This window comes from Amphiprion ocellaris, chromosome 10 (assembly GCF_022539595.1).
Source record: "Amphiprion ocellaris isolate individual 3 ecotype Okinawa chromosome 10, ASM2253959v1, whole genome shotgun sequence".
In the NCBI taxonomy this organism is placed as follows: Eukaryota; Metazoa; Chordata; class Actinopteri; family Pomacentridae; genus Amphiprion; species Amphiprion ocellaris.
The window spans coordinates 27575270-27601980 of record NC_072775.1 but is presented as its reverse complement, the minus strand read 5'-3'; the positions used below and the strand labels follow the sequence as shown (position 1 = coordinate 27601980).

At 40.2% G+C, this 26711-nt stretch overlaps 1 protein-coding gene across 5 annotated transcripts in view; it reads left to right on the top strand.

The window, feature by feature from the left end:
* tesk2 (testis associated actin remodelling kinase 2) overlaps positions 1–26711 on the top strand; it is a 78625-nt gene that overhangs the window by 2495 nt on the left and 49419 nt on the right. For 2 of the 5 annotated variants that reach the window (XM_055014247.1, XM_055014248.1), the window contains exon 2: positions 18298–18419. In XM_055014247.1, coding sequence (XP_054870222.1) covers positions 18298–18419 — 122 coding nt within the window. Of the gene's footprint in view, positions 1–1621; positions 2050–3864; positions 3985–18297; positions 18420–26711 lie in introns of all 5 variants that reach the window. The other 3 variants (XM_023286278.3, XM_023286280.3, XM_055014246.1) reach the window with 3 other exon arrangements.

Here is a 26711-nt window from a genome sequence, read left to right as displayed (position 1 = left end):
TACATAATGACATGCTCTGTGGTATTAAAGTGATGATTGTGAACTCTACAACCTCTTCAATGATATGTATGAGCTCAGTGTGGGTCACAAGTACTTAAAGGAATAGCTTAGCCGCAGAGGAATAGTTAGTCTTTGTTTACTTTCTGTTATTACAGCTAGCATGCAGTTGAAGTAAAAAATTTCCTCACCAGTGTAGCCTCATGTAAGCTCCTTTAACATAGCTCAAGTGGATAACAATGGGGATTAGTGAAAAATGCCTGTCACAGATTCTTGACATCATCTGATGTCAGGTTAAATCCTTCCAGCAGTCCAGACCTCAAAGATATCATGTTTGTATGAATAACAGTACAAAGACTGGAAAATACTTTAATCATAAAAAATAGTTGCCAGTTAATGTAAAGTCATTTGCTTATCAATCAGCCAGTCAGTTCAGCTCAAGGCATGTTTTTTTTTTGTTTGTTTTTTTGCAAAGAGACCATAAATGATTACTGATCACTGAATGATTCAAACAATACATTCACCATTAATCAACATAAATCAGATGACAGTGGTGGCTTTGTTGACCCTAAAAATCCACCTTCAGTGTGGATTTCTTTCTTTTTGTGTTGAATAACAGAGTGACGCTGTTGAAAATGCATCAAATAGAACTTATTTAGGCTTGCAAATAAACAATAAACAACACAGTCAGGAATGAGAAGTGAGGGTTTTCCTGGTTGCCCCAAGCAACCAAATTGGAGGACTGTAAATCATGTCCTATGTTTGTAGAATCTTCTGTTTGCAAGTAGGATGTTTCACATTGATTTGCTCTGTTGGAATACAAGGAAAATGAATTACGGGGTAGTGTAGTAGTAGTGCAGTATATACTATAATATGGTACATTATCTGCTAATTCAGTTGCGAAACAGTTAATAGATTAATTATTGATGCAGTTGTCCTTACTACATGTTGGTCAGCTGGCCATGAGGATTTAAGGGGTTTACTCTGTTAAAGGTTATTTCTTAGGTTCTTGATCAAAGACTGCTTCATTGATTATCCTGTTCAACAAATATGTATAAAGGCCTAAGGGGATATTGCCTAAATTAGAGTTAATGCAAAGTATTTTGCAAATGTCTTCAAAGGGGAAGCAAAATTGACAGGAGATTTTCTGGAATGTGTTTTTCAATATAGCCTGAGCATTTTGAATAAGGATTTATAGCCGGGTTCAACATGTTTTATCAGAAAAAGAAACCTCCTTCTGGCAAGAAGTATTCTTAGAAGATATGGAAGCCACATTGTTTACAAGTTTAAAAAAAGACTTTTAACCACAGGCATGCCTTCCTGTTCCTCTTTGTACCCTGTTGGCTTTGTTTTGTATGGCAAAAACGTCCAGGACCTGAGTTATTCCTTGGCATTACATTTGATCTCCCATAATTGGACAACCGGCCCCTATATATATTACAGCCATTACATTTGAGCCTGTTGAGCAAGAGTGGCTTGCAAGGCCTGACCCGATCCAGAGCTGTTATTAAACACCTTAACTTTTCAAGAAAGAATAGCATAGGCCCTTTTCTTGTGATGTGTAGGTGTGTTTAGTAGAATCTCCACTGTTACTGTTCCTTAATTTTTTCTTCACTTTCTCTAGGTCTCCAAGGAATCACCATACCTCTGTTAAACATGTGAAGCCCTTAACTTAGTGGACGCCCCAGTTACAAACAACAAAAACTGGATTAGTTAAAAATCTTTTGGATCCATTCGGGATTTGTGACCGGGGACTGAAAAGTCTATGTGTGGACCATATTTTACCCACGTACCCAAACTGAGTCGATGCTGTGCTGCCGTGAAACCATCGGCACCATTAAATCAAACTAGTCCTCTTGTCATGTGGGTACATTACAGAAAAAGGCCCATATTACCCTCACTGGTATCACCATCTTTCACGTCACCATGGATCGGAATAAACGCAAATCTATCGCTGGGTTTCCTATGCGACCTGAACGCGGACTGAATGAGGACAGAGATGGTATCGGAGGGGTAGGGGTCAGCGAGATGGGAATGGGCCCTCCTTCACAGGTCAGTCTGGGTTTTATTTGTCGCATATAACAGTATACAGAGTTCCTATGCAGTCCAAGTATTGTTGGTTAAGATCCTTGATTCACTTCCCGGCCTTTCCGGGATCTTTCTGCATTGGAGTTTGCATGTTCTCCCTGTGTATGCGTGGGTGTTCTCCGCGTACTCCGGCTTCTTCCCACAGTCCACAAACATGCTGAGGTAATTGGTAACTCCAAATTGTCTGTAGGTGTGGATGCTAATGTGATTGTTTGCCTGTATATGTAGCCCTGCGATAGACTGACCTTTCCAGTGTATCCCCTGCCTTCGCCCTAAGTCAGCCTGGATAGGCTCCAGCCCCCCGCGACCCTAATGAGGATTAAGTGGTGTATAGATATTGGATGGATGTAAAACCAGTGTAGAGCCGTGATACAGACAAAACATTATTATTTTGCATATTTTACTAATGAATTAGGCATATCACACAAAGTTGGACTGAGTTCCAATCTGGACTGGGGCTGAATGAATTGGGGAAAATATGCAATTGTGGTTTTTCTAACAAATATGTTGATTTGTGTTGTCATTTTTTAAAAGTTTCAGTTCAATATTTATTGTGTAATAATTTTAAAACGTGATTATTACCTCATGAGACAAGATAAAAATATAAACTACTCGATAATCCAGATATAAACTGCTTTGAACATGGATTTATTAAGATTTTTAAATGGCATGGAAGATAGAACAATAGTCACAAAATCAATGGCTGTGTTAAGTGAAATATAAAGCAATAATAAAACATAAATAATGCAAATAAATACATTTCGATAAGGAATTTCAAAAATAGAACTGTTCAGTAATCAATGTCTGAGGTGACTCATTGCTTGCTTAGGTGCAGCATCTAAATTCAAGTAACTTAATGATAATAAAAAATAAACCCTGGATCTGATGCACTGCAGATCCTAGCTTTTAAATCACAGCTTTTGCAATTTGATGATTGCATTGCTTCAAATTGTGTTTTTTATTCAAAATCCACTAGTTGTACAGCCAAAGTGGGACCAGTTATTGTTTATAATCAGGAGCTAAAATCTCACTCAAGGTTTCTCTCTGAACAAATTTTCCAAAATGAGAAACTAGAGCCAACAAAGTATTGGCAGTGTTGAAGGAAAGTCAATAATAACAGTACAGTTATTATTAATTATTTTGATTCAACACTTACCATCAGCTTACACAACTCAGCAGACTTTTTTCTCATTTAGTGGAAAATTTTGATCTGTTGTTGTTTTACTGTCAGAAATACTGCAATAGTACAGAAAGCTTGGTTTAGGTTTGAGATGAAAGTGGTTTTGTTTTGGTAAGTGTAGGCATTAAGTTAAAAAGGGTTAGGATAAGTGTCAGCTTATGGTCCAGGTCTTCAGAGTCTCTCCATCTTCAGTTTCAGACATTTTTTTTTATCTCTTTGGTCTTTCCATTGAAAATACAACATAAATAAATAAATGACGCTACTAATCAGCAATTGTTGAATCAATGCTTTTCATTGACTGGATTTAGATATTCAGTTTTAATATAGACACACACTAAATATGTTCAGTGCACAGCTCCTTGGTATATTTTAGCTGTTCTTTTCTGTTTGCAAGAACCAAGAAAATTGTTTATGTTGGTGTAAGTCAGCCTTTATATTTACTTTGCAGTCTTCTAATCCTTGTTCCACCTGAAGGGAGCACTATCTGTGATTTTCATCTCATTCCTCTGCCCTAACAAGTCAGCTGTGGGAGTGATCCTACACCATGCCTATCAGATGAAGATGCCTTGTTTTCATCAGTCTGTTTCTGTCTTCTTCAGGTGGGCAGGGTGTGGCCGTCATCCTACAGAGCCCTGATCAGTGCCTTCTCCTGTCTAACACGCCTTGATGACTTCACCTGCGAGTGGATTGGCTCTGGGTTCTTTTCTGATGTCTTCAAGGTGGATGGAAATCAGATATTACTTCGCTCTTTATGCTCTCCCTTCAGTCATTCCTCTGCTGCACCTTTAGATCTCTTTGTTTTGATCCTCTATCTTCTCATTTTCTATTCATTCTTTACTCTGTCCAGCTATCCATCAAGGGTGTTTTGTAATAGACAGTTGCTAAGACACTGACTGAGGATTTCAGGATTGATCTCTTTCCCTCCCTTTTTCTTCTGCCTTCAGTGTAAAGGCTAGAATATCATAGAAAGAAAAAGGAACTTGTTGTGCAGTAGTCCTCGTGAGGATGAGACTGTTAACCCCAAAGCAGTTTTCCATTTGGTTTGATCTTGTCAAAGACTGATTGTGACCTATCTTCACTAACTAGTCCTTCCCAGATGTTTTTAGGTCAATCACTTCAAAGACATCTCTTAGATACAAGGGGTGGTTAACCCTGTTTCTTTGCCCCCTACCCTCCAGGCATGTGAATGGAAGTCACACAAGCATATTTGGCATTATTAGTTTGGATTTAGTAAATGAAACAGAAATGTAATTGCATTTATTAGCGCTGTCAAACGATCCAAACGTTTAATCAGATTAATCACAGGGTTGCCGTGGATTAATTTCGATTACTCACAATTGATTATTAATTTTTAATCTATATTAAGCGCGCTTCATTTTGCATGCGCAAAAAGACTCAAGAAAGACGATAATAATATATGCATTTAAGGTGTTTACTAAACACCTTTAAAGGTTCATGTTAGAATCCCCAACTAGCGCACGCCTCACGTTAATGTGGTACTTTAAGCTGGAAGTGCTTCATTGAAAAGAAAACTCCTTCCTGCAGAGTGTGCATATTACTGTATGTTGGTCGACTATTCTGTCTTGTTTTTTTTTTTTAATTCAAATTTTCCACTGAGAGGGCCAGGTTATATATATGCTGTATATAAGCAACATCATGAGTGAAGTTACTGGCAAAACATTATTTATGCAGCCCTCTGATGCCCTTTATTGTTAAATCACATTTTCTCTACTCCATTATTTCTTTGCCATGAAGTCAGGACTCATATGAACCAAAATAAAAACCAGAGACACCTTTCTCAGATGTCAAAACATGTCATCTTTGACAGAATTGCATTTTAAATATATAATGGTCACAAATAGTCCGACACTAATGTTCCTCCATAACAGCACACACAATGAGTTGCTGTTCCAGCCTGTGTCATGTTCTAGTATTTTCTGACAAAGTAAAACTTAGAGTGACATGACATCTTGACAGTTGCTGAAGACAGACAGTAACGCTAATTATTTGAACATCAACTTTTTCTCTAAACTGAAACAGGAGACATGTTGAGTCATTGTTAATTTTACAACGTGGTTATAAACTTACCTGTCAGCTCAGCCCACTTCTGTAATGTTGCCTGGCTGTAGCTTACTCCTGTACGTTACTGAGAAGACAGTGATGAGGACTGAATGGAGACAGAACTCCATGTATTGGACAAACGGCACAAGGACATTCAGCACAACTCCGACACTTAACAGCATTTACTGTTTTATGAGAAATTAAGAATATATGTGTTTAATTGGCAATACTCCGGTCGATGGCGATTATTTTGAAAAGGGCTATAATTAGTTGATTCAATCCACTGGCCAATAAATCAGTTGGGCCCCAGTGTTTACTGTCTTCCATTTCGAGTTGGTTGGTTCTGCCACTACCAGATCAACTGTCCATTGGTGCATGCGCTACGGTACTTCTACGTGGACAAAATGCATTGCCAGAGACATTTCAGGGATTTTGAGTCATTCAGAGCTGCAGATGCGTTAATTGCATTAAAATTTTTCATCAGATTAATCATGACAATGGATTAATGCGCATTAACATGTTAATTTTGACAGCCCTAGTATTTAGCTCTTTTTGTTAATTATATTATCGAGGTCACATTGAAAGTAGGACATTTTAGCATGCCTCAGTTTGGTTTAGATAATCAATAACTCGTTTAGGAGATTTGCTGAACTTCTTATACAATACCGTTCAAATGTTTGGGGTCACCCAGACAATTTCATGTTTTCCATGAAAACTCACACTTTTATTCATGTGCTAACATAATTGCACAAGGGTTTTCTAATCATCAATTAGCCTTTTAACATGATTAGCTAACACAGTGTACCATTACAACTGTCAAGTGTTCTTCCACTTTCAATGACAGGTGAATATCATTGATGATTTTTGAGGGTTTGTGTGCAGTTTCCCCACTTGAAAAAGGATGTTTCATCTACCCAGGTTGTGAGCTGGGCTCCACTCATGAGTCAGACAGTTGCTTTCTTTTCTTCCTCTTTTATTTTGCAATGGTCGCAAAGTCATGGAATACAAAGATGGCAACTTGGGTGATGGGTTTAGTTGATAGGGTAAGTTGATAGGTTTAGGTGAAAAACCTTTAAACAAATCACAAAAGAACAATGTTCACAATATTGCATTTGACAGATAGTAACAGCCATTCCCCATGTATAATTTCACCTCATTAGCAAATGCCACTCAATTTATGTTTGTTAACCTCAACATCAAATACCTGAAGCAACAAACCATGGCATGACCAATTTTCAAACAAATCCTATGCCACAAATGAATTCACCTGCATTTTAAAGAGTTGATTTTAATCACATTTTAACAAATTTTACTCTTAATATTTCTATCAGACTTTTTAAACTATTTTTATACTTTTTAATTCATATTTTTAAAATTATTTAAAGTGCATAAAGTGACTTTTAAAGTGCGTTCCTTTCCAGATCCAATAAATAAACAATTAAAATAAAGTGCATAGTACAAACCCGACATTACAAACAGAATGAATTAACTGGTCTTTTAACCTTAGCTGGAAAACCTCTAATTAGCACCAATTAGCCTGCAATCTGGGCTGCACAGTGGCGTAGTGGTTAGCACTTTCGCCTTGCAGCGAGAAGATCCCTGGTTCGCGTCTTGGCTTTCCCGGGATCTTTCTGCATGGAGTTTGCATGTTCTCCCTGTGCATGCGTGGGTTTTCTCCGGGTACTCCGGCTTCCTCCCACAGTCCAAAAATATGCTGAGGTTAATTGATTACTCTAAATTGTCCGTAGGTGTGAATGTGTGAGTGCTTGTTTGTCTATATATGTAGCCCTGCGACAGACTGGCGACCTGTCTAGGGTGTCCCCTGCCTTCGCCCGAGTCAGCTGGGATAGGCTCCAGCCCCCCCCCCCCCCCCGCGACCCTAGTGAGGATTAAGCAGTGTATAGATAATAGATGGATGGATAGCCTGCAATCTTATTTTCAATTGAGCAATTACAAACACACAGCAATTATTGGTATACAGACATAAGAAAGTTAACAACCAGCCACTCGTGGCTGACGCCGATCTCTGGGCTAATGCTAAAATGTTAACACGTTCTGCAGCGGCACACATCGGCAGGTTAAACAGTCTCCTAGATCCTTCATGGTTCTTACCGGCTGCTACCCGGATTTTTGTAGACAGACAGTTGCCGCAGATCCTCACGCTCACAGCCACTTTGTTTGAGCGAGGTCATTCATTCTCCGTTCCTCCTCAGTGCTGCGTGTGTCCCTTTTTATGCCGCAGGTAGCAAACCTGCAGCCGCAGATTGGTTCCGCCCCAGCTGAGTGTACCACCTGTGTGAATGCTTCTTCTATCAGATTTCAGCCTCTTCTTTCTATGAGATTTCAGCTTCTCCCAGTTTGACTTGACAACAACAGTATTTAGTCATTTACCACATTAACAATATCTAGACTGTATTTTTGATTAATGTTATCTTCATTGAAAAAAACTGCTTTTCTTTAAAAAATGAAGACATTTCTAAATGACCTCAAACTTTTGTACGGTAGTATATATGAAATACTTAACTATGGCACAATAGCTTTCGAATTTGTCGGTTTGGTGTGACTGCTGTATAACTTGGCATTTATTCTGAGATTTTTTATGCATGTACTGGAGTGTTTCCCATCACTGTGTAAATGGAAGAGTGACAAGTTAACATGCAGGAAAGGTTGCGGTCTCTTATACATGATTAGAAATGGTCTAGAAGGTTTTAAAGAAGATTTAACAAATTATATTACAGTTTACAAGGATTCCTGTTTGTCTTGTCACTCTGTCTACAGTGGAATGTCAGCATGGCCTTAGTGAAAGAAGATATGTCATTTACTGTAGAGTATGTCTGTGTGACATGAGATCTCCGATAGATTGGTGGACTGGTTTGACATTCGGTTTCCATTGTGTGTTGGAGGTGAGCTGATTGACGATACTGTTAATGATGTTGGTGTTTGAGCGATGTGCATGTCGTTAATGCAGGCCGATCTGATGGTTTTGCATTGAAACAAATGAAGGTAAATTTTATTTATGTCTTCATTAGCCATTATAAGCTGGTTTTAAGTCCCTTGTTTATTGTAACCTGTTGTGCTCTGGGTGTGCCAGCTGTCGAAAATGTGCCATTGTGGGCTGTAAAATTGCTGGAGCTTATTCATAACAAGCTGTGCTGCAAGTGAGCTGTACAGTGACACAAATAAACAGCAGGTGACAGTCAGTGATTTGAAAGACATTTGCATCATGTATCAGTGAAGGAAAACAATAGAGCCACTTTGAGATAAGCATTGGTCACTTAGCTTCTATACTGCTGTTTAAAATGCATCTGAAATTAAGTATTTTCTTAGTGTGGGGAGACAAGAAGAGGATTTGCAAATCTGATTAAAAAAAAAAAAAAAACAGTAGGAAACTAGGAAAATACTGATAATAAAGTAAACCCTTTATATTTTGGCCAGTAAAGTTACGATGAGCACCAGACGTTGAATAAGACATCTTGTCATCAAATTAAATGAATACAGAGCTATTGAAACCAACCTACCTCATGTATATAAGGTGTCAACAAGTCTGTCTTTATTGTTAGAAATTGCATTTTTGCACTGGTTGAGAAGCTCTTTGACACATTTCTATAGTTATATGTGGTTAAATATTCATTTTCCATCTGTAATCTGCCAACCTTGTTTTAATGCACAAGTGCTTCATTTTGCATAAATGCTTTTAAGGCAAAGAAAACACAAATGTGTTCACATACTTGGCCATTAGAGCTGTTTCTGATTCTGACTTGAAGATAGGTTCGTAATAGCAAATACTCAGTATTTATTGATTCAAATAAATACTTTCCTTAATCTTAATTGAAATCGAAGAACATCATCTTTGACACTGCCTTGGTTTCTCTCTAAATCTGAAGAGCACGCTTGTGAGCCAAATTGGGCTCAGCCAGACAGTAAACTTAAATTCTCCAACACAAGCGCTACAACCCGTGTCATTTAATGTAGGTGCCAAGTTGGTGTCATTGGAAATTCCCATCAACACTGCTTTTTTTCCCCTTCTGGAGGAGAATCTGCAGATAGAGAGGCAAGAAAAATTAAGAGGAGGAAATGACAGTGTACTGCTGAAAAGCTTCAATTGGAGGAGAATAATGGACAGAGATGGGAATGAAAAGGTGGTGAAATTAATGGTAATAGAAGTTGAAGCTAAAGGGAGGAGGGACTGGGGGGGCTTCTGATGGCGTAGAAGTTGGGTGGGGAGACGAATGGGATGGGGATGAAAAATGGGGGTTGAGGGGAGGTTTTAGGTGTTTACTGAGCACAAAGGAAGGGCTGCGGAGGAGATGAAGAGGAGTTTTGGAGCGGAGGATTATTTGGAGATTGATTGGAGCTTGGGTTGAGGAAATAAAAAAATGGAAGAAGGGTTTGGAGGAGATGGAGGCTGGGTTTATGTTTTGCAACTGAGCATATCAGAGCAAAGAGGTGAAAGGTGAGGAAGAAGAGGAAAAAATATGCTACCGCTATGACTTCAGGGGGTGGTTCAGATTGGGGGATTGGGCATGGCGGTTTGTTGGAGGAGAAAGAGGGGGATCAGGAATAAATGCAGATGGGGGGATGTGAAGAGTGAGGAATGGGGGGTCGGAGGAGGATAGACGGATGTGGGGGAGGAGGCCTTCAGAGGAGTGGCCATCTGTTGTTTCTGCTATGCTGTGGTGGAGACTGTCAGCTCCTATAGCCAGACTCCCTCCTTTGAACTTGAACAGAGAGATTTTTGTTTCTGCTGTAGATGAAAAGTAGATGCAGAAAACTTTGATTATCTCCATCCATGTCCACGATCCCTATGGTGTTTCTACTAGATAAGTACTTTAGATGATTTTGATACTTTTGTGCTTCACAGAGGGGTGCCCAAATACTCAAACCGCAGTACAGAAGCAGTATTATCGGTCTGTATATTTTGCTAACTTTCTATGTAATCCATATTGACTTTGTCCCAGCTATTAATTCTCTTCCTGCTGTAAGTGATGCTACCTCTCCATTGTGTCACCGTGGTGGTGATAGTGGAAGATAGTAGAAGAGCCATTGTTCGAAGATGGCATAAAGCTGTCCCTCTTTGTACTGAATATGACTAATGCTCTCTTTGGTACTGTACTATTTTTCTAGCCTGAGTTGCTGTCTTCTGAATAAGCGCTGCTTGCAATGACCACAGAAGCTAAACGATCAAATTATTTTGGCAGCTATTGTAATATAGGTCATGATTTGAGTAGGAATTGTAATTTTTGCATTTCTTTTCCACTGAAAAGAGGATTTTGGCTGTGGTCTCTATCAAACAAGCATGTTTCCTTGCATCTGGAGAATATCATTTTTATGCTGGGGCACCACAATGCTTCATTATACCGTCGGAACCCCCAAGCAGATTCTGGTGTTTTTCTGCTCTTGTCACTTTGTTAGTCTGTGTGTTTTCCCTGCAATATGACGTCCTGCACCTCTATAATAGCAGCACAACCATAACTAGAAGGAAAGAGGAGTCAAAATGTTTTTCATACAGTGTAACAGAATGCTATAAATCGTAAAATGAAAAAAAAGTAAAGTTGAATTTTTTTTTGAGAACTTGCTTCACAAATATTTAAAAAACAGCAATCAATATGTACAACATTTTTACAGTCAGCAGTTGTTTTATAATACTCGATAGTGGTGGTGAATCTACATACTTTAGGTGTTATACGGCTTAGATTTTAAATTTTGTTACCACAGTCATCTCCTCTCTGCCTGCAGTTTGGCTGACAAGTCCCTAAATTTTTGTGAGGTGATTGTTGGTCACAGCTGAGTCAGTCATGGTATCTCAGTTGCGCTTAGCAGTGGATTTTTTAAAATTCTTATTATTTTTAACAGTCTGGTTAGTTTAGCTTATTTTTTGGCAATTTATAAAATAAAAATGTGTAAAATATAAGTAATTTTGATGAAATGCCACAATTTTAAAATTAGATTTGGTAATTTTTTAAACCTTTCATTTCATGTGTCCGGTGTGGTTTCAAATGGTCAAGGTGTTGATTTAAATTTCAGATTTGCAGTACCATAAATGAGGGAATAGCTGTCCTAGTGGCTCTGTTTTGCATGCCTGTATGACTCCTCTGAATAATTTCTTGATGTTACCTCCATATCTTTGTTGCTGAACTCTGCCTGGCCTTTGGTACAGGGGTATTATTGCAAGCTTTTCAAACTACTTGACGAAAATCTATATCTTGGAATAGCAATAGCAATATGTTTCTGCTTTCAGGAAATGGGTAAGCAAGTGTAGATGTGTCTGCAGCAGCTCCATCATTTTGTGTGCTGCCTTCTGTGGTTTGCACATTGATATTTCCTATTTCCATGCGTTCATGAATGTATTCAGAAGTCAAATTCTTGTAATGTACTGCACTGTGGCATCTCTGAAAGCTGTCATGTGTAGATTTAACGTCACTTTGCTCTTTCAAAGACTATGAGGTAATAGGGGCAATGAATAGATATGCCATCTGGGCCTTCCTACCTTGATAGTCAACGTTTATTGTAAATAAATAAAATAATTTATTGTATTTGTCTCAGTAGTGAGATCAAATGTGCTTAGTGCATTTTTAGAGGGCGTTTTACCCTATTAAATGGCCTGCAGGTATTTTTGGAATGCAAATGTCAGTGATATTTGAAGTTTAAATTTACTCCTGGCTACAAAACACTGCTTCTTTGTCAGAACAAATATAAATTAAGACACACTTGTTTTAATATTGCACCAGTTAATCTTGAGACACATCCTCAACATGCCACCTACTCTTCAAACAACTGACTGATACTTGGAATTTGCTGGAATAAAATATTGGTAGTTTCTGAAACTTGAGAATTAAGTTCACTTTGCTTCACTTTTTGTATATTATAGTAGCACATGCACGGTTTAAAGCTTCAGCAGAAAAGGCTTCCCAGTCGTCATGACCTCTTCACAGTGTTTGCTTGCCTTTCACCCAAAGGATGCTGAGATAGTCTCCAGCCATCCGTGGAGAAATGGACAGTAATGCAACAACAATCGATCAATAAGATGGAAACTAAAATCCCAATGCACAATCATCCAAAATTGATTATGCAGCACTGAATTGACAGCCTACTTTGTCATGGCTGGTCAGCACTCAGTGTTTCCTCTAGGATTTTTTTCAGCAGCGGTGGCAGGCTCTCTGGGAGCTCTGGCGGTGTAAACAAATGACGTGTGTGTGTGTGTGTGTGTTTGTGTGTGTGTATGTATGTATATATATTAGGGCTGTCAAAATTAGCGCGCTAACGTGGATTAATCCAGCACCATAATTAATCAGATTAAAAATTTTAACATAACGCATCTGCAGCGCAGAATGACTCAAAATCCCTGACTCTGGCAATGCATTTCGGGTATTTTAAATTTGATGGGTTGCTTCTATTTTACCGGCGCAGCTTTTCCAGTGTTTGCAGCATTAGTTTATCAGCTCAGGAAACATATAGACCAATTAGATAGGAGTTCAGCCATCCCACGTGACGCTACTCAGCCAATGAAGTCTCTGCATTCCAGCCGCTAAACATCGCAGCTGAGTTCAGAAAACAAGTAAGGACAGACGAGAGGAGGACGGACAAAAAGATAAACAAGAAAAGCTCTCAGAGAGTGCAGTGCTCTGCCAAGACTGTTCATTCCTCAATTTGTGTATTCAGAAATCACGGCAACATAGAATCTGGCCATTTAACATAGATCGACCCACAAACTAAACAAATACAAAATTGCCTTGCATGAGCACAAGCATGTGTTATGCATGCATACGTTATGTAGAACAGATGCCGAATTATGTGACTGAAATATGTAACGAGTGGAGTAAATTGATGCAGGTCACTGAAACAGTGTTCACTTGTTGTCATGGTTACGGTGATGCCGTGCCGACCGCTATATCTCACAATGGAAAATCCTTAACAAATCCGTGGATCCAGACTATAAGCCGCATCACTTCCAAAATCTAATGAGGTGGTCCTTGTGTTTTTTTATTTCCGACCTTCCCTGAAAATGTCATCTAAATCCATTTGTCTGTTTTAGAGTAATGTTGCAGACGGACAGACAGATGCACAGACAAATGTACGTCGATCGTCTCATAACTCTGCCGCGTCATAAACAAATTAACACCGAGAGGAAAGTCGCCCTGCACATGTTGACTGTGTTTGGATCAACATACAGCTGCAAGCCAGCTTCTCAACTATGAATATAATCCAAACTAAATATGGTTCCAGACTCACCAATGAGCTCGAAATGTGCTTGAGAACGACCCTGACACCATTCAGACCACAATTCAAAACACCGGCAGGACAAGCTACAGCTCAGTTCTTCCATTAAGCAGCAGGTATGGAAAGCCCTTTGAGCTTTTATTCCATATCCTTGATATCAGACATTAGTTTTCTTCACTAGTTCGGTCTTTGTCAGCACTAGTTGGATATTCAGCCACACTAGTTATGCACTTTGCCATACTAGTTGCACAAAAACTCTGACTAGTCACTCATTTTCAGCAACTAGTGGCACTTTTGTCCAACTAGTGCCACCAGAAGTCTAGCTAGTGACACCTAGAACCACACTAGTAGTGCCAAACTCGCAACTAGTCAGCTTTTTGATGCCCTAGTGGCCCACTGGACCAAACTAGTAATGTTCAAAGTCGTACTAGTTAACTAGTAAGATGCAAAAGCTTTAACATGTTAACTAGTATAACATGGATTAATCTCACTAGTTAACTAGTGACCTATGATTTCCTGTACTAGTTAACTAGTGAGAGCTGAAACACCCACTAGTTAACTAGTGAAGGCCAAAATACTGACTAGTTGACTAGTGAAAGCCTCTTGAAGTCTAAATATTTAACTAGTGAGGCTCAAAAGTTGTACTAGTTAACTAGTGATGTCTCAAATGTCCACTAGTTACACTAGTGAGACATTTTGACTTAACTAGTTCAACTAGTGAGGTCCAGAATGCTCACTAGTGGAACTAATAAATGCCAAAGTGCTCACTAGTTAACTAGTTATACAAAAAAACTAATGAGGAGGTGGGGAGAAAGTGTGCATCCAGGATTCCTATTGGCTCTACAGTTAAAATACACCAATCAGGATCCAGATTTTGTCATTATCCCACCCAATTCATTTGCATATTTTACAATAGTTGACAAGTTGCTCTGAGGAATTGCAGCTAGTTAACTAGAAGCTGCTTATTATAGGCTACATGTTGGACTAGTGAATGCAGAAACCCAGACTACTTAACTACTTACAGTCTATTGTGGCCTTACTAGGTAACTAGTGAGGCTCAAAATGTTTACTAGTTAACTAGTAAATGTCAAGATATCCACTTGTTACACTAGTTGGGCTCATTTTGACCCCATTAGTTAACTAGTGAAACACGTTTTCTTACTAGGAAACTAGTTGGGTCCAGAGTGAGTCACTAGTTAACTAGTGACACTGATATTCATCTCACTAGTTAACTAGTTGAAGACATTTTTCTCACTTGTCAGGCTCAATACAGACATTGACTGAACATGTTTGATGAAATTGTTTACTAGTTGACGTGCACACAACTAGTTAACTAGTAAAATGATCAAATTCGAGGAGTGAACATGTTTGCCAGTTACAACACTTTACAAGTTCACATGTAAACTTACTAGTTTACATGTGAACCAGCCATTTCGGGAAACTAGTAAGATGTAAATGTCAAGTCCTAGTACGCCAAATACATTAACTACTGCTCCAAAAATCCCTACATGTTAGAGAAATGTTGTACTAGTTGTGCAACATTTCTAGTGCTTCACTAGTGCTGCGTAAGGCTCAACTAGTTAAAGGAAAATCCCAACATGTAGGAAAAATGTCAAACATGTTCAAAGTTTGTACAAGTTCATTTCTGGGTCTGACTAGTGAGACAAAATGCCTTCTACTAGCTAACTAGTGAAATGGACATCAGTGTCACTAGTTAACTAGTGACTCACTTTGGACCCAACCAGTTCACTAGCAAGAGAACATGTGTTTCACTAGTTAACTAGTGGGGTCAAAATGAGCCCAACTAGAGTAACAAGTGGATATCTTGACATTTACTAGTTATCTAGTAAACATTTTGAGCCTAACTAGTTAACTAGTAAGGTTGAAAAGATCCCAACTAGTGTAATTAGTGGACATTTCATGCCTTACTAGTGAACTAGTGACCAGTTTTTAACCTGACAAGTTAACGACAGAAAAACCTTACCTAGTGTAACCACTGCACATTTGGCCCTTACTAGTTAACATGTAAACTGTAACATGTGATATTAATGTCTCTAGTGCAACTCAAAGATGAACATGTTCACTAGTGGACTGCATGCAAGTTGAGCAGGCGGGACAAGAATTTTAATTGGTCAGTATTCAAATTGCATGATGTGTAGCTTTAACCCATAAGAACCCTGACGCAATATTGAACAATATTAGATATTAGATTTATATAGATAGACAGATACTTAATGTTAGCGCCATTTTGCAGTCTTATTATAATTTAGGAATTGATCATCTTTGTTGCTGAAATGCAGATATTTGATATATAATTGTAAAGTGAAAAGGTTAAATGGTTAATAATTATCCAGCGAGGCTTCCGTAGGCTTGTGAATGCAGCCACGAAGAATAATGTTGCCGGAAGTGTTGTGTTCTGTCACAGTAAACGAGCGGGTGGCAGAACAATATGGTAGTTTTGCCGCTATCGTTATCATCGTCTTTGTCCTTGTGATGATGTTGATCAATAAAACGCATAAAACCGATCTCTCGTCCCTCGTTTATGAGGTGGTTATGGCAACAAGAAACTTAAGAGAATTAAGAATTGAGACTACAGAACTTGCAAGAGCTACAGAACTTAAGCAAGATACAGTATTCGCTCACCCATCTAAATAATCAGAATCAGGTTTTCCAATCACTTCCATGGCCACAGGTGTATAAAATCAAGCACCTAGGCATGCAGACTGCTTTTACAAACATTTGTGAAAGAATGGGTCGCTCTCAGGATCTCAGTGAATTCCAGTGTGGAACCGTGATAGGATGCCACCTGTGCAACAAATCCAGTCGTGACATTTCCTCGCTCCGAAATATTCCACAGTCAACTGTCAGCTGTATTATAAGAAAGTGGAAGTGTGTGGGAACGACAGCAACTCAGCCACGAAGTGGTAGGCCACGTAAACTGACAGAGCGGGGTCAGCGGATGCTGAGGCGCATAGTGCCAAGAGGTCGCCAACTTTCTGCAGTCTATCGCTACAGACCTTCAAACTTCATGTGGCCTTCAGATTAGCTCCGCACAGAGAGCTTGATGGAATGGGTTTCCATGGCCAAGCAGCTGCATCCAAGCCATACATCACCAAGTGCAATGCAAAGCGTGGGATGCAGTGGTGTAAAGCACGCCGCCATTGGACTCTAGAGCAGTGGAGACGCATTCTCTGGAGTGACAAATCACGCTTCTCCATCTGGCAATCTGATGGACGAGTCTGGGTTTGGCGGTTGCCCGGAGACGGATACTTGTCGGACTGCATTGTGCCAAGTGTAAAGTTTGGTGGAGGGGGGATTATGGTGTGGGGTTGTTTTTCAGGAGCTGGGCTTGGCCCCTTAGTTCCAGTGAAAGGAACTCTGAATGCTTCAGCATACCAAGACATTTTGGACAATTCCATGCTCCCAACTTTGTGGGAACAGTTTGGAGCTTGCCCCTTCCTCTTCCAACATGACTGTGCACTAGTGCGCAAAGCAGGGTCCATAAAGACATGGATGACAGAGTCTGGTGTGGATGAACTTGACTGGCCTGCACAGAGTCCTGACCTCAACCCTATAGAACACCTTTTGGATGAATTAGAGCGGAGACTGAGAGCCAGGCCTTCTTGTCCAACATCAGTGTCTGACGTCACAAATGCGCTTCTGGAAGAACACACTCCTAAACCTTGTGGACAGCCTTCCCAGAAGAGTTGAAGCTGTTATAGCTGCAAAGGGTGGACTGACGTCATATTGAACCCTATGGATTAGGAATGGGATGTCACTCACTTACGTTCATATGCGAGTCAAGGCAGGTGAGCAAATACTTTTGGCAATATAGTGTGTGTGTGTGTGTGTGTGTGTGTGTGTGTGTGTGTGTGTGTGTGTGTGTGTGTGTGTGTATATATATATATATATATATATTAACAAGCTCACCTGAAAACGCAGACAGCAGTTACATCATGGCGTGTAGATATTAGCTCAATGCTAGCAATTACCGTAGTTTACTCACGTTAGCAACACTGAGTTGGCACTGGGCCCATTTAACTTCAGCTACCGATATGTTACGTAACGTTAGCTGGTCATCAATATTTTGCAAATGCCTATTTAACTTGTAAAATATATTATGAGTTATCTTAAGCTATTAACTTTTCTCCGGTAAGTTGCTGCCCTATTTTCCAAGACGACACTCCTCTGACTCTCTGACCTCCTGCCTGGGTGCTTGACGTGATGTCACTTTCAAGGTCGTGCTTTCGCCAGTAATTAATGTTGTATTAACCCCCCACAGAGTAGATACTGAGCAAAATAGTTATCTGTAGTTTACCTTGGTACTCGACACAGTGCAGGACTCTGCTGTGAAGGTGGAGACATGCGGCGGTGGTGTATTTGTGACAATGAAAAAAAAAGAAATTTGAAGAAGCGGCGGCTAGGATTTAGGAATGGCGGCCTGCCACTCCTAAATGAATGTAGAGGAAACACTGGCACTGACTGACCTCATTTCACTTCTCTTTTATGTGCAGCCTTCTTTTTTCTTCTTCCTCTGTTTTCTTCCTGATTGTATTTGTCACCATGTTATGACAAAATCGCTCTGTTACAAGCAGGTCAAGGCCTTATCCGTAGAGCTGAAAAATATTTTAAAATTCTGTCTTAATTTAAAGCATTATGCATGTTTTTTTTTTGCACCAGAATGTTATTCTATCCCAGATCTCAGGATGTAGGCATTGTTTTGTTGCCTCTTGACATACGTTTTGTAATTACAGGTACGTCATCGAGCTTCAGACCAAGTTATGGCTCTGAAGATGAACAAGCTCAGCAGCAACAGAGCGAACATGTTGAGAGAGGTCCAGCTAATGAACCGGCTGTCACATCCAAACATCCTCAGGTTCGTAACCAAATAACTGACTTAGATCTAAGGAAGTTCCTGAAAAAATCTACTTTGCCTGACTTACAAAATGTGTTATTTCATCTAATTTTTAAGGGGGGAGTATCACTGGAAACTTGCTTATCAATGCAGCTTTTCAAATGTAGAAACCAAAAATAATGTCATTATTTTCTACTTTGTTGTTGTTGTAGTTCAGCTAGCTTTTAAAATGTACCTACCATGGTGTAAGAGGCTACTTATTGGTAGAAATGTCCTTTGAAAATGTATCAGGATATGAGGTCATTCTAAATATAGAGAAATTGCTCATTATTTCGACGAAGTTGATGTTCTACACACGTGGACAAAATTGTTGGTACCCCTGGGTTAATGAAAGAAAAACCCACAATGGTCACAGAAATAATTTGACAAAAGTAATAATCAATAAAATTCTATTTTTCTTTATTTTTTTAAGAAAAAAAAAGAAAATTAGCCAATGAAAATCAGACATTGCTTTTGAACCATGGTTTAACAGAATTATTTTTAAAAATAAACTCATGAAACAGGCCTGGACAAAAATGATGGTACCCTTAACTTATTATTTTGTTGCACAACCTTTTGAGGCAATCACTGCTATCAAACGATTTCTGTAACTGTCAATAAGACTTCTGCACCTCTCAGCAGGTATTCTGGTCCACTCCTCATGAGCAGACTGCTCCAGTTGTCTCAGGTTTGAAGGGTGCCTTCTCCAGACAGCATGTTTCAGCTCCTTCCACAGATGATCAATCGGATTTAGACCAGGGCTCATAGAAGGCCACTTCAGAATGGTCCAGTGTTTTCCTCTAGCCATTCTTGGCTGTTTTTAGCTCTGTGTTTTGGGTCATTATCCTGTTGCAAGACCCATGACCTGCGACTGAGACCAAGCTTTCTGACACTGGGCAGCAAATTTCTCTCTAGAATACCTTGATAGTCATGAGATTTCAGTGTACCCTGCACAGATTCAAGACACCCTTTGCCAGATGCAGCAAAGCAACCCCAAAAACATAACAGAGCCTCCTCCATGTTTCACAATAGGGACAGTGTTCTTTTCTTGATATGCTTCATTTTTGCATCTGTGAACATAGAGCTGATGTACCTTGCCAAAAAGTTCCAGTTTTGTCTGGTCTGTCCATAGGATATTCTCCAAGAAGCTTTGTGGCTTGTCAGCATTGCAGTTTGGCAAATTCCAGTCAGGCTTTTTTATGATTTGTTTTCAACAGTGGTGTCCTCATTGGTCGTCTCCCATGAAGTCCACTTTGGCTCAAACAGCGACGAATGGTGCGATGTGACACTGATGTACCTTGACCTTGGAGTTCCCCTTTAATGTCTTTCGAGGTTGCTCTGGGCTCTTTTGTTACCATTGGTATTATCCGTCACTTCCATTTGTCATCAATTTTCCTCCTGCGGCCACGTCCAGGGAGGTTGGCTACAGTCCCATGGATCTTAAATTTCTGAATAATATGTGCAACTGTAGTCACAGGAACATCAAGCTGCTTGGAGATGGTCTTATAGCCTTTACCTTTAACATGCTTGTGTATAATTTTTTTTCTAATCTCTTGAGACAAGTCTCTCCTTCACTTCCTCTGATCCATGTTTAGTGTGGTACACACTATGTCACCAAACAGCACAGTGACTGCTTGTAACCATATAAATAGGTCGACTTACTGATTACAAGTTTGTAGACACTTGTGATGTAATTAGAGGACACACCTTGATTGGACATGTCCCTATGGTCACATTATTTTTCTAGGGGTACCATCATTTTGATCACAGCCAATCCTTTGAGACCTGTGGGTTGTTTGTGGATTTGACTTGTCTCTCATCTGCTCCCTGAGATTCAAGATGGCGCCACTGTGTATGGCAGGCCGTCTACCTCTGCTCCATGTTTCGCTGCTACTACTGTTAATTTCACTTTTTGCTAATCATGTGTCACCGCTGCTGGTGTATGATCACCAGACCCTCCTAGATTTTAGTGATTTAGTGATAAAACCAACTATCTACGACTGTAGTGGACAATCAAAGATGCTCCCACCGTTCCTGGCATGTGTGCCCCACTACCTGCGGCATCTACCTGTTCCCCCGCCTCGCAAACGTCGCCACAGAAAGCGAGGGAAATGAAGCGGCGTCCTTGTTCGACTGAGAGCCTACATGATGCAGTCCTCGAAGTATGATCGTCGTCACCTGCTGCGGTTTCCCAGGGAATATGACGGCTTCATCGTGCAGTGTTCCTCGGAGGTCAGCTGGCTCCGATCTGCTGTTCCAGATGCTGGCTACACACATCCCAGCCGCCCACGGCGTGTCAGCATCTGCAGACGAGGCTCCACGCAGGAAAATCTCCACCCTGTTGCTCGTAGTTCCAAGCGAACTGACCACACACCGATGCGCGTCGCCCTCATTAATACGAGGTCTTTAACAAATAAAACTTTTATCCTGAATGATTTCTTCTCAACACACGTGCTGGATTTCCTCTTGTTGACGGAATCGTGGATTAAACCCGGTGACGACAGCGCGTTCACTGAGCTCCTCCCCCCTCGCTGCTCTTTCCTCAGCACACCGCGAGCGTCAGGTCGAGGGGGCGGAGTCGCCACAGTTTTTAAGGATAATTTCACTTGCATGTAAATAATTATTCCTGTTTTGAAGTACAGTTGTTCACAATGAAATTATCTTGTCCAGTCTTATGTGCTGTGGTCTACCGTCCACCTAAATACAACAAGAACTTTATTCAGGAGTTCTCTGAGTTCATAGCAGAGGTGGCCTCCAAATATGAACAGCTTTTAATCTGTGGGAATTTTAACATTCACATTTGTTGTTCGTCTGATCAGATGGCCACTGATTTCAAATGTCTACTGTCATCCTTCGACCTTATTCAAACTGTGGATGGTCCTACACATAGTGCTGGGCATGCATTGGACTTAATTATTTCTCGTGGGCTTGTGGTGTCACTTGTTGAAATATGTGAGACTCCCATCTCAGCTCATTTCCCAGTTATTTTTGAAGTTCTTGCTCCTCCACCTGTAGGAAAGCCTCCCGTCCCAGCATCTCGCCGTCGAATTATTACTTCTTCAACAGCTGCAGAGTTTGAGACTGCTTTTATGGACTCTGAGTTTTATGCTTGTGATGGAATTAATCCTACTGGATGCCCAGACAGCTTCCTGTCATCTTTCTACTCAGCTTGTTCTGAGATCCTGGACACTATCGCCCCTATTAGGTCCAGGTCCACCAAGCCCAGGACTGATCCCTGGTTGAATGATTCAACCCGGGCCCTCAGACAGCGCTGCAGACAGGCGGAGCGACATTGGAAAAAGAACAGGCTACATGTATCGCTGGAGATACTGAGGGAAAGTCTCGTTCAGTATCAGAAGGCTGTGAAGGAGGCTAAATCACAATATCTGTCGGATATTATCTCGACAAATGGACACTGCCCCCGTGTGTTGTTCAGTACAATTAATTCTGTTGTGAGCCCCCACGCCAGTCCTCTGTCTGACGCCACTGTTTCTACATGTGAGGACTTTCTATGCTTTTTTGTGGACAAAGTGTTGTCTGTGAGAGCATTGTGCAGCGGCAGCATCAGCCCAGATCAGTCTGCTACAACCCCACACTCTCCAGTGTTTGACCACTTTGAGCCCATCTCCCTTTCATCCGTTACTGATGTAGTTAAACACATGAAAACAACAAATTGCCCTTTGGATGTTTTCCCAACTAAATTGCTTAAAGAGGTGTTTTTGTTGGGCCTGTCCTCTTGGTTTTAATGAACACTTGTCTTAGCGCGGGATATGTTCCAGCTTCTTTTAAACATGCTATTGTGAGACCTCTTCTTAAAAAGACACATCTCGATGCTAATGTTTTATCTAATTTTAGACCTGTTTCTAACTTGCCTTTTATCTCTAAAGTCCTTGAGAAAATTGTTTTTACACAGTTACAGGCATTTTTAGAAAACAATTTTATTCTGGAAAAATTTCAGTCTGGGTTCAGGTCACGGCATAGCACAGAGTCTGCACTGCTTAAAGTTTACAATGACATAGCTGTGTCTGTTGATGCCAAGCGTCCTGTTGTCCTTGTGCTGCTTGACTTGACGGCAGCATTTGATACAGTGGACCATTCTGTTCTCTTGTCCCGCTTAAATAATTATGTTTGCATCCATGGTACTGCACTCAAGTGGTTTGAGTCTTACCTGACCAACAGGACTTTTTCCATAATGATTGGCGACTTGTCCTCCTCTGTTGCGTCTTTGTTTTGTGGAGTTCCCCAGGGCTCCATTTTGGGCCCTTCGCTATTTTCACTGTATATGTTGCCACTGGGGTCAATTATAGCGAGGCATAATTTGGCATTTCACTGCTACGCCGATGATTTCCAGTTGTATTCACCGGTGTTCCCAAACAAAAGTGGTGCTCTTCAGTCCCTCACACACCATCAATGACATCAAGTCATGGCTGGGGAAAAATTTCCTCCATCTAAACGAGGACAAGACTGAGTTCATTTTATTTGGAGACAATGTTCTTGCGGATTCGGACTCTGTGTTTTCAAAGCTAAAACTGTCTGTAAAGAACCTTGGGGTTATTTTTGACAGCAGTTTCACATTTGTCAAACAGATTGACAACGTGGTCAGAGCGAGTTTTTATCAATTATGTCTTTTATCTAAAGTAAAGCCTTTTTTAAATCACACCGACCTTGAAAGGACTATTCCTGCTTTTATCAGCTCACGAATAGACTACTGTAACGCTCTTTATGTTGGTGTTTCCCAGTCAGCCCTGAGCCGGCTCCAGTTGGTGCAAAGTGCGGCAGCCCGTTTCCTGACTAACACTTCAAGGCGTCAGCACATCACCCCGTTCCTCTTTTCCCTCCACTGGCTTCCAGTTTCTTTTAGGATAGATTTTTAAATTTTGCTTTTCGTTTTTAAAGCCCTCAACGGCCTTGCGCCTATTTATTTAAGGGAACTTCTTTCTGTCCGAAACCCTGACAGGGCATTAAGATCCTCTAAACAGTTGTTTCTGGAAGTCCCTAGGACCAGGTACAAACACTGGGGTGATCGAGCCTTTTCAGTCGCTGGACCCAGACTTTGGAACAAACTGCCCCCTGACATACCATCAAAGTCAGTGGACTTTGGCCTTTTCAAAGCCCGGCTCAAAACATATCTTTTCAGACTGGCTTTTAATACTCAGTAATGCCGGGACATTTTATTTTATCTTATTTGATTTTATTTGTTGACATGTGTTCTATTGTTCCTTTCTTTTAATTTGCTTTTATTCTAATTGTTTGATTTTAACTGGAAAGCACTTTGGTCACCTTTGAGTGTTGTAAAGTGCTCTATAAATAAATCTTGATTGATTGATTGATTGATTGATTGATTGATTGATTGATTGATTGATTGATTGATTGATTGATTGATTGATTGATTGATTGATTGATTGATTGATTGATTGATTGATTGATTGATTGATTGATTGATTGATTGATTGATTGATTGATTGATTGATTGATTGATTGATTGATTGATTGATTTTTGTCCAAGCCTGTTTTATGAGTTTATTTTTTTAAATAATTCTGTTGAACCACAGTTCAAAAGCAATGTCTGATTTTTATTGGTTAATTTTCATAAAATTTTTATTTATTTATTATTACTTTTGTCAGATTCAAATTATTTCTGTGACCATTGAGGGTTTTTCTTTCATTAATCGAGGGGTACCAACAATTTTGTCCACATGTGTACATTACATCAGTAATTTCCACGAACACCTGCCTGGTCATAAAATTTGAATCTATTTTCTCTTACTGTCTGCCTCCTCATTTACCTCGTTCTCATCTCTTCTCACTCTCTGATGAGCTTTTAGTTGTGACCTGTTTCCTTTGGGGTTGGTGAGAAACTGTGTCAAACTCAGAGCCTATTATCAATGGATTTTCTAAACCGCCAGAGTGACACCAGTTGCCTGGAGGCAAAGGGCAAGGAGGACCCTTTCTGTCACAAGGGGGGAGAGGCAGAGACAATGAACAACCACGTTAACTTTTCAGATCATCTGGTCAATGATTGTTGGGGTGAAAAAGGCAAAACTCTGTAACCGCGTTACACCTGTGGACCTGAAGTGACAATTCTTTTGTCAGACTAGTCTTTTACAGGCGCTGTATAGTTGTAAAATGTGTTTTTATGAGCTAACCAATCATAAAAAAGAATCTTAACTCAAACAAAATATGTAAAAACTTTAACTTGTGGAAGATCCAGCATTTTGCATTTACTGCAAGGTGTGACTGTTAAATAAAGTAAGAAAAGCTGAAGTTGCCTTCACCTGCATTAAATCATTGAGCTTTTGACATTGCAGGCTTTTAACACAATCGCACTGTTTTCCAGAATTCATTATAGTATCAACAAACCTGTTGACAGCAGTAACGTATGCATTATTTTAGATGGAAAGACCCTCTTTGGTCTTCCTGAGCTGCTTTTTTACTTTTATATGTTTGACTAATATAAACCCAGTAGTCCAAGTCATCAGCTATTAGTGCCTTGAGTCTGAACCCAACAGAAAGAAGGTGCTTTTAACTACATTGCTGCACGTAAATTACCTTGCTGATGATCTTAATAATTTAGAAGAACTGCCCTCCTGCACTGTTGATCGAGTTTTGATTTTGACACTTTGATTTCTTTATTGAAATCATGCTGCGTTACCTCACTGTAACCCTATTTTTCGGCTGTTGTCTTGTTGCTCGCATGTATTTCATTTTATCTTGTGTGTTCTATGTTCTGCATCTTTGTGAGAAAGATGCTATACAAATAAACTTGCCTTGAATTTTACAGCAGAAAAATGAAAAGCTGGTACACAAAACAACATTACAACTGTGAAAATTCACTGAGACCCCACAATAGAATAGTTGTTATATTTTTCCTTTGTAGTAAATACTCCGGCTCACAGTTTCTGAGTCATTGTTAGCTAAAATCCAACAAGGACCTGCAAAGTTGACCTTTTCTTTGCCTCCAGAATTATGAGGCCTTTCAGCGCAGCTCGTGAACAAAGTTGGTTCATATATTGCTTTGTATACACACATTGTTTCACTTTCGTCGAAGGAGTACTCGGTCCTCTGTGAGTTCATGATATGATGATTCAAAATAATCCATCAAAATTTTCCATCAAGTTAAATTAGGGCAGTTTTTCTCCGTTACTAATGAGTTGGTCATTGTGGGAATGATTATTTCTTTTTTTTTTTTTTTTTTTTTTTTTTTTTGGCGTGTCATCCAGTGTGTCAAAGTAGCGGAGAAACACACACACAAGCACACACTAGTTATGTTTATTAAGAGGCTGGAAATTGATAGGCAAGGTAGAATGAGAAATGGGAGGAATGCAGGTGAAGCAACTGAGCTGTCAACAGACAGACTTGCAGTAATCACCTGTCTGGTCTTGCCCACTGGAATTTTACTCTTTTCTTAGCTACCGTAATTTCCGGACTATTGAGCGCACCGGACGCGGCCGACTCCAACGTCTCACCATTGATTCATTGATATCAAGCTTACGCTCTGTTTCCTTCTTCAACAGGCAGATCGGTTGCCTTTATCTTAAAAATTGTGTTTCCGACCCGATTCTGCCGGCCGCCGAACCGCGGTTGGGCAGCCTCGGGTAGCGCTAGCCCGCTTAGCTTAGCGGGGCTCGTTAATGGTAACCGCCAGCTATAAGTCCGGACAAACTTTGCAGGGGGAGAACGAGGCACTTTATTGAACCAGCAGCAACTGTCCACACTTAGTGTATCCAGCGTGCACTGGCTTCCCACTCTTGTCCTGTATAACTGGCTATATCATCATGGTGCATCTCACTATGCCTCCGCTTCCACACTCATCTCTGCAACACACACACCGCTGCAGCGCTCCTCCTCACGTCACACTCACACACATGCGCACACACACACACACACACACACACACACACACACACACACACACATACACACACACCGCAACCTGCCGAGGGCAAAGGAGAGCAGGCTCGGCCTGCAACAGCTGCATCATATGCATTTCTTTGTGTGTTTTCCATGATGAGGGTGTGTCATGAAGCGCAAAATGACTGATTTGAAGAATTTAGTGTGAGTGTGTTTGATTTAATTCGAACAGTTTCATTGGTCCACTGTGACCTGTTTGGTAATTTTATTAGTCTGATGTGACAAGGCTAAATCTATTGATGGCATGAAGCTCGCATGTAAAAATCTATACATTAACCGCATCGTTGTATAAGCCGCAGGGTTCAAAGCGTGAGAAAAAAGTAGCGGTTTATAGTCCGGAAATTACAGTATTCTTTCTGCTTC